Below are 16,525 nucleotides of genomic sequence, written 5' to 3'. Positions count from 1 at the left end.
CACCTACTCAGAAAACATTATCACTGATTACAATCTTTGAGATTTCCTTTACAAATGTATCAAAATGAACTATAACAATCTCTCAAAAAACTGAATACAAATTGAGAGAATGATTCACATGGATCTGCAAATATGACTTGAAAACTTCTTCCAGTAATCAGAAAAATCTGAAACACACTCGTCCACAACTTAGAACAGATTTGAGTGAAAAAATAACACAGAACTGTTTACTGTTGGAACAGTATAGCGAGAAAATCAGAATTGATCGATAGGTTTCTATAACTACTCCAACTCTTCCAAGATCACAATTTAATGATATGAGCACCTACTCAGAAAACATTATCACTGATTACAATCTTTGAGATTTCCCTTTACAAATGTATCAAAATGAACTATAACAATCTCTCAAAAAACTGAATACAAATTGAGAGAATGATTCACATGGATCTGCAAATATGACTTGAAAACTTCTTCCAGTTATCAGAAAAATCTGAAACACACTTGTCCACAACTTAGAACAGATTTGACTGAACAAATAACACAGAACTGTTTACTGTTGGAACAGTATAGCAAGAAAATCAGAAATCAATTCACTGTCACTGTTATACCTGATCTTCAGAATTCCAAGTAATCTACCTTTCTTCCTTATGAATATATCGATCTTCAGACCTCAGCAATAATAATGTTCTCAGAATGTCTAATCTTCAAAACATCTCTTTTTGTAATGATCTCTTTTCACCAACACTTATAAAGATTTCCAAACATATTTGAATCTTTTGCACACAGACTGCACTTGATTCATCACATAGAAAAAACTCTCTTTCATGAAATAATAATAATGCTTTTTAACCGTTTAGCACAGCACTCTTCACCAAAAACTCAATCAAATAGAATGTATATATAAGTAGAATTGATCGATAGGCTTCTATAACTACCTTTAGTTTGGGAAGTTAATAAGTATTTGCATCAACTGAGAACTCACCATTCAACCATCAGCAACCTTAAGGGGAGTGGCCATCGACTGGTACTCCGATATGGATAAGACCAAAGTCGGCACATGGCCCAACCTGAAGGAGGAGTTCAGGATAGAGTTTCGCCTCCTCAGAGACGACAATGAAATAGTAGCCGAAATCTATGGCACAAAGCAGAACAAGAATGAGACTGTCCGAGCCTATAGTCGGCGGCTCAAGGAACTATTGGGGAAAATGGAGAGTCAACCAACCGATGGGTTGAAAAAGAGATGATTCGTGGAGGGACTGAAACACTCCATCCGGAAGAAGATGAAAATTGTTCCACCAACCTCGTACGAAGATGCATTTAATAGAGCGATGGATTTCGAGAGCGAGAGCGAGACCAAGACATCCAAGAAGAAAAAGAAGAAGGATAGCTCGTCCGAGGATGATGACTCTTCCGAGGGAAGCAGCAGCGATGGCGAGTCCGGCAAAAAGGTGCAAGCCCTGCAGAAGGACATGTTGAGGATGATGAAAGAACTGAAGGTTATGAAGGGAGGTCCAAGCAAGACCGACGAAGGGGAGCTTTGGTGCACGGAATGTAAGACGGACGGCCACACGAAAGGCTTCTGCCAAAAGAAGGCCTATTGTGATATATGCCAGTTGATGGGGCATCCCACCAAGGAATGCCCCTACAAAATGAAAACACGAAACCAACAAGTATTGCTTACGCAAGAACAACCAACTACATCGGGCGGTACCGACAGCTCCCAGGCGAACAACAATGCAACATCGGGAGGCTACCGAGATAACCAGGGGGGAGGACGAAACAACAATAACAATACAAGGAGCCGGATCCAATACGACTCCAAAGGTCGACCGATGGTACAATGCAGAGCATGCAAGCAGTGGGGGCACTTCGCTCGAGACTGCCCGAAGGGAGAGGCCACCCAATATTTGTGCAAATGGTGCGGACCGGGAGACCACAAAGACGCCACCTGCCCGAAGTTCGGTGTCAACTTGCTCAATATCAAGGAAACCAAAGAAGAGAAAGTGTTGGCCATAATCCGCGCCCAAGCCAAACACGCAATGTGCCCAGACTCGGAGACGGAGAAGCGAAGGGTACGGGAAGCACGAGAAGAAATTGAGAAAGAGATACAAGAAAGGGCGAAGGCGAAGGGTATGGCAAGTACTTCCAGCCGATCGGAGGCAGAGGAGGCTATACTAAATCAAATTTTAAAACTGGAGGTGCCTGTGAAGGTACACGACCTCTTCCAGACGATGCCTCAATTACGAACGGAGTTGCTAAATAATCTCTCCCAACCACGCACCAATACCAACCACCGCACAGATGTTCCTGGGGGGTCTGCAATAGACCCCAAGCTGCTGGTAGTTAACACTGGAAGGAACCCGGCCATTGTGGAGATGGGTATCCTTGGCACCATTCTAACCGATACCATCGTCGATGGTGGATCGGGAGTGAATGTTCTTCCAGAAGAAACCTAGTGGAAGCTAGGGAAGCCAACGCTGTGGCCATCTACATTCAATTTGCTAGGAGCAGATCAACATGGAATCAAACCCATCGGGACACTGATGGGCCAGCAAGTTACCATCGGGGCGCAACCCTTCATACTAGACTTCATGGTAATCCCACTAAAGAAAAAAGGGTATGATGCGATCTTAGGGAGAGGGTAGCTGGTGGCAGCCAAGGCCACCCACAACTGGAAGAAGAACACTCTGTCTATGGAGAATGGAGGAAGGAAGTTTATCATAGACCTTGGGACGCAGTTGGTTAGTGAGGAACTAGCATCATCTTCGGAATCAGAGGGTGAAGGAGAAGGCGACCTGAGGGACGAAGGACGGGGCTGCAGGGAGCCCAACGACGAAGGGATTCTCAAACTAGGAGAGTGCTCCAAGGATGAGATGGGGTCATTGAACGGGCTCTTCCACTGGCAAATGGAGGATTACGAAATGTTCCAGAGCTACAGGCTCGAAGTAGAGGAACCAGAGCAAGTAACAGAGGTGTACCTGCCGAAATATAGAGAATATTGGAAGGGAGACACCCCAAACCTCGGTGACATAGATAATCCCAAGATCATTCGTGTCGGCAATGATTGGAACCCTGTGTTGAAGGCCGCAGCCTTCAAAATCTTTATTATTCTTCTTCTTATGTACGGGAAGGAGACCGTGGTCCCTATAGAATTTGTGGTTCCAGGTCTTCGGATGGCCATTGAAAATAGACTTGCCACCAACGGGTCCAAATTGAAACCCTACCACGAGAAGCGTGCAGGGGAACCGAGAGGCCGGAAGGACACACGAGAGTCCAAAGGGGAACCCGATAGGATGGAAGGGGACCTGAGAGGCCGGGCAAGTGACTCGAGAGGCACGGGACCAAAGCGGGAGACTCTCGGGCAAGGCAAACCGAGAAAGGGCGATCCCAGAGGCACGAAACCCGAGCCAAATTTGGAAAATAAAAAAATTAAAATAGAAAAACAAAAAAAAAAAGGAAATCATCATTGACAATGGTGGTGGGACCACCGTGCGGTGAGACCATTGTACGGTGGGACCCCGTGCGGTGGAACCACTGTACAATGGACTACCGACGACGGAGGCGGCGGTGGAATACCACCGTACGGTTGATTGTCACTTGCGTTGGGCGTGCAAAAGGAGGCCCGTACGGTAGACGGTTGGTTGTGTATTCCATATGGGGTGATCCATACAGTGGAGGGGTGTTGACCGCACGGGAAGGTGGTCGTACGATTGGAGGTGTCAGTGTTGTTGTTGGTCATACAGGGCGGTTGTATGGCCGGGGTGCCATCGAGGCCATTATAGTGAAAAAAAAACGACGATCAGATTGAAAACTCATTTGTTGGAGTCTGGAGCCAGGACACTGGAAAATTAGAGTGGAGAAGAAGGTTTTTGGTATCTTAAAATATCACCCCTCGACCCCACTGGGGCGCTGCCCCAGACCCCCAGTTTATTTTTTAGCGTCAAAACACTTTTTGGAGTTGGGCGAAGGGCATCTGAGAAGTCACGATAAGTGTTGGGGTTGTTTCGTACTGTGAGAAAGAAGCCTGAAGCTAAGCATTGGCGGGAAGCCATAAGCCATAGAGGGAGACGGATTATCAGCCTTTGGGGAGTGTGATGGAGGATTTGAGGTGTCTCCTAGCCTTTGTGCCAGAGGGTTGTGGCCACTTCCCGGCATGAATGGTACGCTTTGAGGAACTCGGAGTATGTCTCAGCTAGACGATAGGTTGCCTTGGTGGATGCACAGAGGGCTCGGGAGGAGATGACCACCAGATTGGAGGCAGGAGTAGCGTGAGACTTAGCTCAACGTACCCAGGAGTTGGATGTCGAGAGGCAGCGTGGGTGGCTATCCAGGACAAATTGGCTAGGGAGACAATATCATTTGAGTAGCAGTTGGTGGAGGCTGAGACTGAAAAGCATGTTTTCCAGACATGTTTGGTTTAGGCACAAGAGGACTATGATGTCAAAGGAAGCACTAATGGTGAAATCCGCACTTGAGCATCGGATGGTAGCAAAAAAGGGTTTTCAGGCGAGGACGCAGCAGGTGTATGAGTTCCACGCTCGACTAGCGTTCGCAGTTCCTGCAGTTCTCTACCTTGGTTTTGTTTAATGCCATCTCTATTTTGTATTAAGTCGTCTGGAGGCGACTTCTTTTCTTGGGGGGGATGATGTTACTAGGAATAATCATTATGTTATATTGTCATATTATGTTTATGTTGTCGTCGGTAATAATGAGTTACGGCAGTCAGTTAGTTAGTCGTCCCGAAGGGTAGTTGGACGCGACGGTTGGTCATACCCCTTCAGATATTATATATTGCATACCGTTCCTTCTTAGTATCATCATGATAGTCGTATCTGGGTTTAATGTTATAAGCACTTGATGTACATGGACTGTTGAATTAATATAGAGACTGGTTATTTAATATATTTCCATTATGTTATGTGCATTTACTTTATGCATTTAATCGTTTACCCATATGTGGCAAACATTTATGTTGTCGTCGGTAATAATGAGTTACGGCAGTTAGTTAGTTAGTCGTCCCGAAGGGCAGTTGGACACGACGGTTGGTCGCACCCCTTCAGGTATTATATATTGCATACCGTTCCTTCTTAGCATCATCATGATAGTCGTATCTGGGTTTAATGTTATAAGCACTTGATGTACATGGACTGTTGAATTAATACAGAGACTGGTTATTTAATATATTTCCATTATGTTCTGTGCATTTACTTTCTGCATTTAATCGTTTACCCGTATGTGGCAAACAACCATTAGGTATCACTGTCATCTTGTCTTATAACAGTGACTCAATCTGATCATTCAATTAGATTGTTTTATTCCAATGCAACTGTAATTCAGCCATCTAAACATTTCATTCTGATATAACAGTAATATAATTTGACATCAATGACAAAATATGCTAACACTTATTTCTGCTCTTCATACAATAAATATCCCTTTAAGTGCTGGCTTCTAACATCCTTCAACCTCCTATTTATACAATCCAGAATGCCCTTTCATCCAAGAGATGTATCCCTCCAAAGAGGTCAGCCCAAAACAGCATATAATATATTTTTTATTTATTTTCATTTGCTTGCCCAAAGTGAGCACTCAAACCAAGGGGTCATCCCTCTTTGGGAGGCCCAAAATAAATATTTAACAATGCATTTAAATTCCCCTAAATTGGGGCAACTCCATGAGGGGGGTCATCCAAAATTAATAATATTATGTTGCATCTTATTTTTTTAAAACTCCTCCAAACATGGGTCGCCCTTGTATACAATAAATAATTATTTGTACAATTTAATATTTATACTGCATCATTCCTTGTCCAACGAAGTCTCAAAAATATTGCCATAAAATGGGCACAATTATCCTCCATTAACTTCGCTACCGACTTGCCCTTTGACATCAATGACTAAAATCCAACAAACCATTTTTGATGTGACCTTCATCTTTGCAATATTTGCACCACACTTCCTAGGTTTATTTACTAGTTTCTTTTTCTACCTTCAATTCCTTCATCATCTGCATCATATCCCTTCTCATGGATTGTGCAGTTCCAAATTCATCGTCACTTATCTAATTTGAACTTTTCTACTTGGCCAAAAAAATTGATCCACACTTCGTCAGGATTGGTAAGTGCCTTGCTATCTCCTCCCTATCTTCCTTCATATGCTTCTTTTGTATAGATACTTACACATTATATCAAGACGTAATTTTATTCATGAACGGCTGTAAATAAGAACAATAAACATGTTGCCCAAAAAAAGTTTACATCTACAGGTTGCATGGATTTTCCGATTGTTGTGATAATCTTGCAACACTTCCTTTATTCTTAATTTCCATCAAACAAAGAATCTTTTAACAGAAACTTGCTGATTGCGTTTCTCATAAATCCATGTTGTAAGAAAAGGAAGGGTTAAAAAAAGCTACACTTATTCTGAATTAATTTAACACACCAAAACTTTGCTTCCTTATTTATGAGAGAAGTTTGACATACTAAAAAATACTTCAAGCACAATACCTAGTGAAATTATTATGGAGAGTGAATACAATCAAGGACATTACCTATATATCTTTGTTCTATTTGTGTATTTAATATTGATGCATAAGCACGTGTTTGACTTTGTATAGGTGTGTATGAGAGAAAGAGTAGGGGAGATAGGGGTAATGTAAAGAGCATGAATATGGTTAACTCATTTCTAGGATTTGTTTAGAACACAAAAATTTAAAGCATTAAATGATAAATATTACATACTTCAGTTTGTGAAAATACAAATCTCGTTCTTCAAGCATTGAAGCTGATAGCCTCCAATCATATGGAACAGCCAAAATAGCATTTGCATCAATTCCAAATTCAACACACCATTTAACCCAATCTCTCCAAACTGAAGATAGCGGACCTGCACCATTATCAGATAATTACAACTCAAAGAAATAATAGAATACAATATGTACTTGACAAATATGATGTTGTGAATCTTCCAGACAAAAGAGTGAAAAAAAAATACCATCCTCAACAAAGCCAGAATGCAACAAAAGCATTCACGTCTTACATTAAAAGTAGAAAAAAAAATATTATGAACATTAGAAATTCATATCCCATACGGTTCAGCTTGTAGCTAATGAGTTTTTGTAACACTTTTTTAACCGAGCTTATTGATTGAAAATATTCCAATTCCAATTCATAAAGTTTGAAATGAAATTCTATATGAAAATATATCTTTTAAGTGCATTATTTATAACTGTGTCAATTGGCCTTTGACCAGTTGAAGAATATGCAATAAGTGATTTCATCAACTATCAACAGATTAGAAGACACGGATAGAGGTTGAAGAAAAATTTGAAAAAGAATTAAGATGCTGTCATCCAGAAGCCCAATTTCAAGTTAACTGGTATTTTAAGACAAGGAAAGACGATCAAGGAGTATAATTGGAGAATGTTAAAACTATGTTGAATTTCAGAAACATCTTTAAAACTACATTGAATTTTGGAAACATCTTTACAAGATAAGTTATTTCCTAAGTTACCAGGTATGCCCTTAAGGCCTCCTGCACCTGTACTGGGTATGTCTAGGTACAAGTTTGCTCGAGGTACACCTTGGTACACTCAGGGCACACACATGGGCATCTGGGTATGCCCAGGGTATGTACCAGGCATACCCAATAGCGCTGAGCGCCAAAAAGTAACAAAAAAAAGACATTTTTTGACTTTTTTTTTGCATCCAAAAACCCTAAATGATCACAAAAATGTTGAGCAATATCTTAGAATCAAATGATTTGAAAAAAAGGAAAGTCAGTGATATAGTCCATGAAATGCAGAAAGACATACTGAAGAAGAGTTCCCTGTAAATCTTGACAATAAGTGACATAAAAGCCAATGATACAGAAAAGTGCCCATTTAATTTGAATAACAAATAAAGGAACAAAAATAAGCAGTTTGGGCACAGCTAACACCAAAAAGAGGTGGTTAACTGGTCATGAAACATCATCACAATAAACACTGTGATAGTAAGAATGATAATAAAATCCAAAAATTCAGAATTTGCAATTCCATGAGTTAAGAAAAGACAACCAATCTCTAATGGCAGTAATGTAAGAAATGGGATAATTTCAGATAATTTCACTAGAGATTGTTCACAACAAAATCATAACTTAATGTGTGCAGATTGGAAAATCATGAAGATGAAGATTATCTATGATTAAAATCAGAATATATAACTCAAATGGATGATATGAATTATAGTACTACATGAGGAAAAATGAAGAAGCTAGAAACATATGAATTATAGTACTTACATGAGAAAAAATGAAGAAGCTAGAAACATATGAATTATAGTACTTACATGAGAAAAAATGAAGAATCTAAAAACTAATATGTTCATATGAAAAAATAAATGATTCAAGATACAGCCCAGGTTGTGGAGGTTATTAATGAGCAACTGCCACCAGTTGAAAAGAATCAACTTGAAGAAGATAAAATGAACAAAGGAACTAACAATTGAGAAAAGAAATAAAAGAACATTAAAATGATAGCTGAAATGCTTTGCTAATAAGAGAAAGCATTCGTAAATGGCATTCATGTAAGCAAACCATTGAAACTGCAATTGGAATGTATTTTGCAACTTATAAAAATGCATATACAAAAGAAATCCTGAATAAGATTTCAATGTGTTCATTGTCCAAAAAGATGGCATCAATGGCAAATATTCAATGCTTTTTCTGAGGAATTGACAACGCACCACACAGCTGATAATTGATGAATTTTAAGAATACTGTAGTGAGAAGCCCTAGCTTGAGATTATTGAAAAATTGGGCATATCAGAAACCTCGATATCGCTCTTGAATGTGCATTTCTATCATTCTCAGCAGACTTAAAGTACACATACTCCGGATGTTTGAAAGTCATGTGTAAGTAGTAATTTGTGCAAGTACCAAGCAGAAAACACATTTTTTCTGTAAGTGTATGGTCTTCATGTCTCAGTACCTGATCAGACTAACTTTAAAGCCATATGATGACAGTTTTTGTGAGTTCAGGTAAGAGGTCATAATAGTGATTCTGGGCTGATGGAGAGAGTTGTGTCTTCTCAAAGTTAACCTTCTACAGCTGTGATTTTCCTGTCCGAACCAGAGGATTATTGCAATGCAATTTTTTCTCTATTAAGGAGTCAGATGTTGTTGAGAGTCACTTTAAAGTCTTGTGATCAGAAAAAAAAATTGATGCCATTCAATGAAGTGTCCATAATAGAGATTCTAAGAAATATTAAGGGAGGTATGCGCTCAGGAATTTGACCCTTCCTAAATTACCTATTTTTTTTCACTTGCTATACTGTGATGCTGTGAGGGACGCCCTGGCATCCCCCTGGTGTCCCTCCCTATAGGGAACATTCCAGGAGACATCCCTCACATAGAGGGGGCATCCCTAGGATGTACCTGAAAATCAGAAGAAAAAAAGGGGGCATCCACATTCTTCCATCCCCGGAATGTCCCCCATACTTACGTCATTAAAACCCCAAGGAACATTGTAAATACATCAAAATTAAAGATCACTCTTTATGGTACAATTATTGATGGGGAATCAAGGGAAAATATTCATCCTGAGAAAGTATGGATTCAATTTCAAAATCTCCACTATTACTGTCACCATAGTCGGCAGTTTATACCAAGTGATCATAAATAAATAATTTGTTAGCCAAGTGTTAATTTTATAAGTATTAGTCGGCTACTTATGTATTGTTGTCACTTCTTCCCGACAGGTAGTTGGGTTTGGTAGTTCCTGGCGCTTGGTAATCTTTATTGTACTCATTTTGTTGTGTAGGGAACCAGTTGATTATTGTACACATTGCATGTGGAAATGAATGATACATCTTTTTGAAACTATATTGTCTTGGCATTGCCATACTCTGTTATTCTATGTTTTACAAGTGATATCTCTGTTTACTCTGCATATTAAATAGTAATTGCCATTTTGGCGTTGTTGTCAATAAGAAGCCTAGAGATCTAAGCCACAGAAAGGTAGTATGGCGACAGGAAGTATGGCAATATAATGGGCTGAACGATTGAAGAACCAGAAATATCCGAGAAAGAGGAAAACACGATTGAGGACAAATTGATGCAGGACCTTGTATACTTGTCCGAAGCATCTGTCCACCAGTATGTTCGAAAGGAGGCTCTCCAGCAAGAGGTCCCTGAGGGTGCTATCCAAGATAAACTCACAATGAACGACGTGGTCAACCATCTCCTCCCAAGACTACAAAGGTTGTTCGCATGTAACTTCATTGCCCTTTGAGATCGTCGAGAGGAAAGGGACCAAAACCAACGTTGATAATAGATACTACAACAGTATGAAGAAAGGAACTGGGGGGAGGAAGAAGAGCATGATACAAACAAATGTCGTACCTGCAGCAAGTAATGCCCCTACGGCCAAACAAGGACAGAACACGTATTGGACACAGGCAAGAGAAGGGAGAGGGATCAGTGAGAAGATCTCTCCAGCTTAAAGAGCAAGGTGAACGACGATGACAGTTACAGAGAATCATCAAGGAATTGCAAAGTCCAACAAGAAGTAAAAGTAGAAGAGTCAAAGCCATAGTTGGGAGAGACTAAAATTGTGCAACAAAGAAGGCATGACACATTGTATGTGAAGCGAGTGGGAGGAAATTGCCAGAAACCTGCCACTCCCCAAAAAAGTAAATGAAGATCTTGCCAACCATGCAAACAACCAGTCTGTACAGTCAATATTGGACGAAGAGAACGAAGAGGACTCCAGGTCCACAAAGAGTAGCCTGTTCGTACTGTCAGTACGCAACCAAGAGGATGAAGGAAGGAACCTCAAGAACGAGGTTGCTGAAATATTTGAAAATAATTTGCACTACATTGAGAACCTATCTATAGCAGAGGAATTCAGAACAGGGGGGCCTAAGTCAAAGACCCCAATGAGGAGGGAGTCGAGAAACGAGGAAGGTAACCAAGGTGCAAAGGATGCTAACGATGAACATGTAGAGGGCTCACACGTGGACGAGAGTGCAAGTGTAGAACCGGAACGTCGAGAGCAAATCATTCCAATCTAGTCCTGGGCACATGGTACATATCAATCAAGAACAATGGTGACCACCCCAACGAGTCCAAGTGTTGATACACAGAAACTCCCCAAGTTCATGAGGAATGGATCAAAGGATCTTGTAAAGCATTGTAAGACATGTGAAACTATCTAGTTGGCAAGCAGTCAGATTGATATAGACTATTGGTTAAGGTCATTTCCCGCAACGTTATAAGGAGTAGCCATTGACTAGTTCTCATAATTGGAAGATGCACACACAAAATCCTGGGATAGGCTAAAGAAGGCATTTCAAGAAGAATTTAAACTCATAAGGGATGATAACAAGATTGTTGCGGAAATTTATAACACTAAATAGGGGAAGCATGAGAATATGCAAGCTTACAGTCATAGGCTCAAGGAGTTGATGGGTAGGTAAGATGAAGAACCAGCCAACTGTTGTGCGAATCGCACACCCATCCTCGTCTTGGACAGGGACCCCCCGGTTTGTGCCTCTTTGTCTTTGCGGAAGAGGAAGGGGATATGAAGGGTCAAGTTGGTGAGTGATGAAGTCTGGAATGTCCTGATCTTGAAATTTGGCTTAGTCTAGAATGTCCTGATCCTAAAATTTGGCTAAGTCTGGAATGTCTTGATCCTGAAATTTGACTAAGTCTGGAAAACTGAGGAATCCTCCAAAAACTAGAATTTGCAATATAACTCCTGGAGGTCCGAAACCACTCTCAAACATCCTGAAAGTATATATGGAATATAACTTAAAGTATAAGTGACATTTCCTTTCTTATACTTAAATGTTATATTCCATAAAATGATCCTTCAGTGAGATCTTGACAAACTCGTCCAAGTGCCCAAGCTTGCACTTCTTGAGGAAAACGTTTAAAATAGCTAAAATGCCCAATTTCGGACCCAAAAGCCAAAACTGGGAAATGTTTAAAAGTTGCAAAAAGACCCTTTAGGTCCGAAAATCACTTAAGTCTCTCAATTTCGAACCCTGGGGCAAAAAGTGAAATATTGCAAAAAGCTCCTCTAGGTCTGAAATTCACTTAAAACCTCAATTTCAGACCCTAGCTCCGAAATTTGAAATTTTGGCAAAATTGCAAAAAGGTTCAAGAACTCTGAAATTGCCAAAAGCGCGTTTAGGTCCGAAAATATTCCCAGTTCGCCAAAACGCTTGAAAACTTCGAAAATCACTTAAGTCTCAATTTCGGACCCTGGGGCGAAATGTGAAAAATGTTAAAAGTTGCAAAGAGACCCTTTTGGTCCGAAATTCGCCTTAGACGTCCAAATTCAGACCCTGGGGCCGAAATTCAAAAGTTTTATAATTTGCCAAAATGTGTTTTAGTCCGAAGTTTTTTACGAATGGCGATAGGGTCCAAAAGCTTTTCTAAGTTGCAAAGCATCCAAGAACTTCAAAGTTTTTTGCATAACGTCTAAAACATCTGAAATTTCCCAAAAGGTGCTTTAGGTCCGAAAATGCTTTAAAAGTTTGTAAGAAACCCCAAGAGCTCCGATTTTCGCCCAAAACATCAATTTCGGACCATGGGGCCGAAATTTAATATTTGGAAGAGTTGCAAAAACCCCCAAATGGTCTGAAATTTCATTCAAAACGCCAATTTCGGACCCTGGGGGCTAAATTGGAGAATATGATGAAATTACAAGAGCGATAAATGGTCCGAAGTTTTTTAAAGAGGTTGTGAAACACGTCCAAATGGTCCGAAAATGCCTTTGGGCACCAAAACGCCTTGAAACTCCGAATTTGCACAAAGTGTTTAAAGGTCCAAAATTTTGGATAAAAGGTTAAAAATCGCGAAAACTCCGAAATTTGTAAAAACGTCTTGAAACTCCGAATTTGCAGAAGTGTTTAATGGTCCGAAAATTACCCTTCAGCTGGAATAAACTCCCCATGCTCCGAAATTTGCCAAGGACGCGAAAATCGCGAAGGACGCCATAGCTCCGAGGTTTGTATAACTTGAAAGAGGCGTCCATATGGTCCGAAGTTCGCCCTTAGGATTAGAAAACGCAGTTTAAAGTTTGCAAAATAGCGCCAATGCTCCGAAATTCACCAAAAAGCATTAGTGTTGGGATTTTAAAATTTGCAGAAAAGCCTCCAGAATCGCGCTATAAGAAGTTTTCAAACGCCATAAACCTATTCAAAACGCCCAAGACTCCAAAGGTAAAATCACGCAGAAGTAAATCGCCCAAGGATCAGATTTCACATTCGAAGAGAAAAGAGAAGCATTTTCAAGAGACATCTCACAAAGAGCTTCTCAAGCCAGACGTCGTAATTAAATTTAATATTTGTTAAATTAATTAATTAATTTTTCAAATTGATTTATTGAAATGAAATTAATTGTTCGCAGGTCGCAGGATGTCATTAAAGAACTAGAAGAAAGACTTGAAACGCAAATCGAAGAAGGATTGCAATCAAGGCCAGCGAAGGATTGCAATCAAGGCCAGGCGCTGAAGACTGAAAAAAGAAAAAGATGTGGGAATGTGCTACAGGAGCGCAAGAGCAACGAAACATTGGGAACCGTGCCACTGAACAAAGCTGAAGTCCACCACCAGGACCAAAGACCAAAGAACACTCCGAATGCTGCAAGTCTATGCATTCTCAAGAAAGTGCACAGCTAGATTTAAGTCCAAAAATTCAGTTTTAAAACTGAAACAACTTTATTGTAAACTACCTATGGGTCCCGCGCAAGATATTTTTGTGGATAACTATTCCCAACCACCAAGAAGATTGGATAGACCTGAATTAAAGCCAAATAGTGGCAGGTAGTTGAGATAGTTGCTGGTTGGATAACTGAGAATTAATTCGGCATGGGTTAAAGCTGCCAGCTTCTGGAAGGCTAATCAGGACCCTTGGATGCAGTCCATCCTAGCCTTCGATTCAAAATTGTAATATCTATAAAAGGCAAAGGCCTTTCTTTTGTAAAGGGTCAGATTGTTAGATAGTGAGATGGTTAGATAGTTAGATTGTTAGATAGTTAGATTTAAGAGTTAGAATAGGTTAGATCTTAGCAGTAGCATAGAGATGCTACAAAAATTGTTGTAATATGCAACTGAAATCAATATATAGACATTGATTTGGTTTTTATTGTCTTGTTTTCATCCTGTTTGCATGGTTTCTCTCAGCATTTTAGATAGATTTTTCTATTTTGGGTGTGCAGGTATTTGATAGATTCAGGATCACACCATTGAGGATATACTGATTGTGTATCCTTTTGTATGGTTAACCTGAGCCTTTAATTGTGCTTAGTTCAATTGCAGGTGTCCGTCTAAGCTGCGCCAGAATTGGGTGCTTAGCCGTGCGTCTCCAATCTGAAAATCTTCCAAGTCCCTTTGAAGATTGCACCGTTCCTGCAAGGTTGTGAGCTATTCTGGCCAAGCAGGAATTGGTTATGTTGAATCCGTCTACCCGCATACCCATGTTGTTAGTTTTAGGTCTCCTAACCCTTTCCTTTTGCTCTTTATTGCGTAATTCGAGAATCACAGCAGACCAGTTTGTTGCAAATCATAAGTCTCGTTGTGTTTCCAGCAAAAACACATCAAACCACTGAGTAATCCCGCAGTCAAGACCTGACAAAAGAAACCTTGAGGTTGTCCCCTTTGATCAAATTTAAAAAATAGCATTAGGGACTTCCTTATCTCAAGAGAGGATAGGATACTCAACTGGTTATTCTATTCTGCGTTGGCCGTATGGAGTTTGCAGCAATGCGATTTCAGACACATCAACACCAACCAATGAGTTGAAGAAAAGATGGTTCATCAAGGGACTGCTCCCTCCCCTAACGAAGAAAAAGAAGGTAGTACCTTTGTCCTCGTACGTTGGTGCGTAATGAGCAACAGCCCAAGAAGCAAAATCTGGTATGACGCAAAGGGGAGACCAATGAACAAGCAACCCCACTGACCACACCACCAAAACCACCTGCCAATTCCAATGCATCGGCTCGTCGATACTACAACAAGTGAAGAAATAATAACCGCTACAATAATAGCAATAACAATAGTGGCCCAAGAAGCATAATCTAGTACGACGCAAAGGGGAGACCAATGATTCAATGCCAGAAGTGCAATGAATGGGGTCACTTTTCCCAAGAGTGCCAAAGTGGTCAAAATAACTTAGGCATGTTATGTAAGTGGTGTGGACCTGGGAAACACGAAGACACCAACTGCCCCAACCAAAAAGGGGTGAATATGTTGGTCGTGGAGGAACCTATGTAACTTGGGGACGCATCCCCGAGCTAAAATCCCCCGTCCTAGTACCGAGGACGTTTCAAGGACTTGGGGACGACCAAGAGACGTCATCCCCAAAATTGCAACATTTGTGGGAAACATCCCAGAAACTTGGGGATGGTAGTGATTCTCAAAGGGGACATCCCACCATCCCCAATATGGTTGGGGGATATCCCCCTGTCCCCTAAGCGTCTTGGGGACTTACTGTCCCCCTTTTCCCAGCACATTAAAAAAAAAAGACATGCCCAAAAAAAAACATTTTTTAATTTTATTATAGATCTGTAAAATTGGATTTTCACTAATATGACAGGTAAACATGTCTGAATCAGACTTCCAAAAGCACTTAAAAATAATGAGCAGCAGCCTGGTAATAAATTTCACAAACACTTAGAACTCGGTAGTGCATAAAAAAGTGGTTGTAGGTCTGCAATATTGGACTTTTCACAATTATGAAAGGTAGACAGGTCTGAATCATAGCCAAAAGCACTCAGAATTATGAATAACAGCTTGGTATAGAATTTCACAAACACCCAAAACTTTGTAGTGCATAAAGAAGCGGTTGTAGGTCATAATAGAAATGGAAGACTATCAAAATATCCTCCGACCAGAAAGAAACAATGAACTACATGCAAACAAGTGTTGGCATATTGACAATGTATTTTCAATTATAATGCATATTAAGTATTGACAATGAATTCTGAGTTATGAATGCATATTGAGTATTGACAATGAATTCTGAATTATGAATGCATATCAAGTATTGACAATGAATTTTGAACACAAAAGTGGTATGTTAAGGTTCTATAATGTACATGTACCTACTTTACCTTTAAAATTTCCCTATATATTTTAAGTTTTCTCTAATTTTATATAGTCATCCCCTTTGTCATCCCCCCGTCGTCCCCAAAAATGGCAAAAAAAATTTGCCGTCCCAGAAACTCGTCCCGTCGTCCCCATCCCAGAAACCCAAGGTAACATAGGGAGGAACTGAACGAGGAAGTCCTAACAATCACCAAGTTACAAACAAAGTAGGCAATATACCCAAATCCCTGTACGGTGAAAGACTTTGAGAAGCCAAAGTCGATGTAAAACAAGTAATGGAGAATGAAAGAAGAGCCCCCAATGAAGCCACCAGTACCTCATTGCAGTTGGAGTCAAAAAAGAATGTAGTATGACAAGTGTTGCAAACAACAATACCTATAAAGGTAAGAGACCTTCTATAAACTATGCCACAATTGAAAATGGCAATCACTAA

General features: G+C 40.2%; 1 protein-coding gene across 4 annotated transcripts in view; it reads right to left on the bottom strand.

Moving 5' to 3' along the window:
• The window catches only part of LOC131067662 (phospholipid--sterol O-acyltransferase), a 156,496-nt gene that overhangs the window by 84,940 nt on the left and 55,031 nt on the right, over positions 1-16,525 (bottom strand). For all 4 annotated transcript variants that reach the window (XR_009111857.2, XM_058002774.2, XM_058002772.2 and 1 more), the window contains exon 3: positions 6,740-6,884. Coding sequence is in view for 3 of the 4 variants with exons in the window: in XM_058002774.2 (XP_057858757.2) it covers positions 6,740-6,884 (145 nt within the window). In the remaining variant the exon portion in view is untranslated. The remainder of the gene's footprint in view (positions 1-6,739; positions 6,885-16,525) is intronic.

Source organism: Cryptomeria japonica, chromosome 11 (genome assembly GCF_030272615.1).
Source record: "Cryptomeria japonica chromosome 11, Sugi_1.0, whole genome shotgun sequence".
Taxonomy (NCBI): Eukaryota; Viridiplantae; Streptophyta; class Pinopsida; order Cupressales; family Cupressaceae; genus Cryptomeria; species Cryptomeria japonica.
This window is presented reverse-complemented; position numbering and strand designations above follow the sequence as displayed.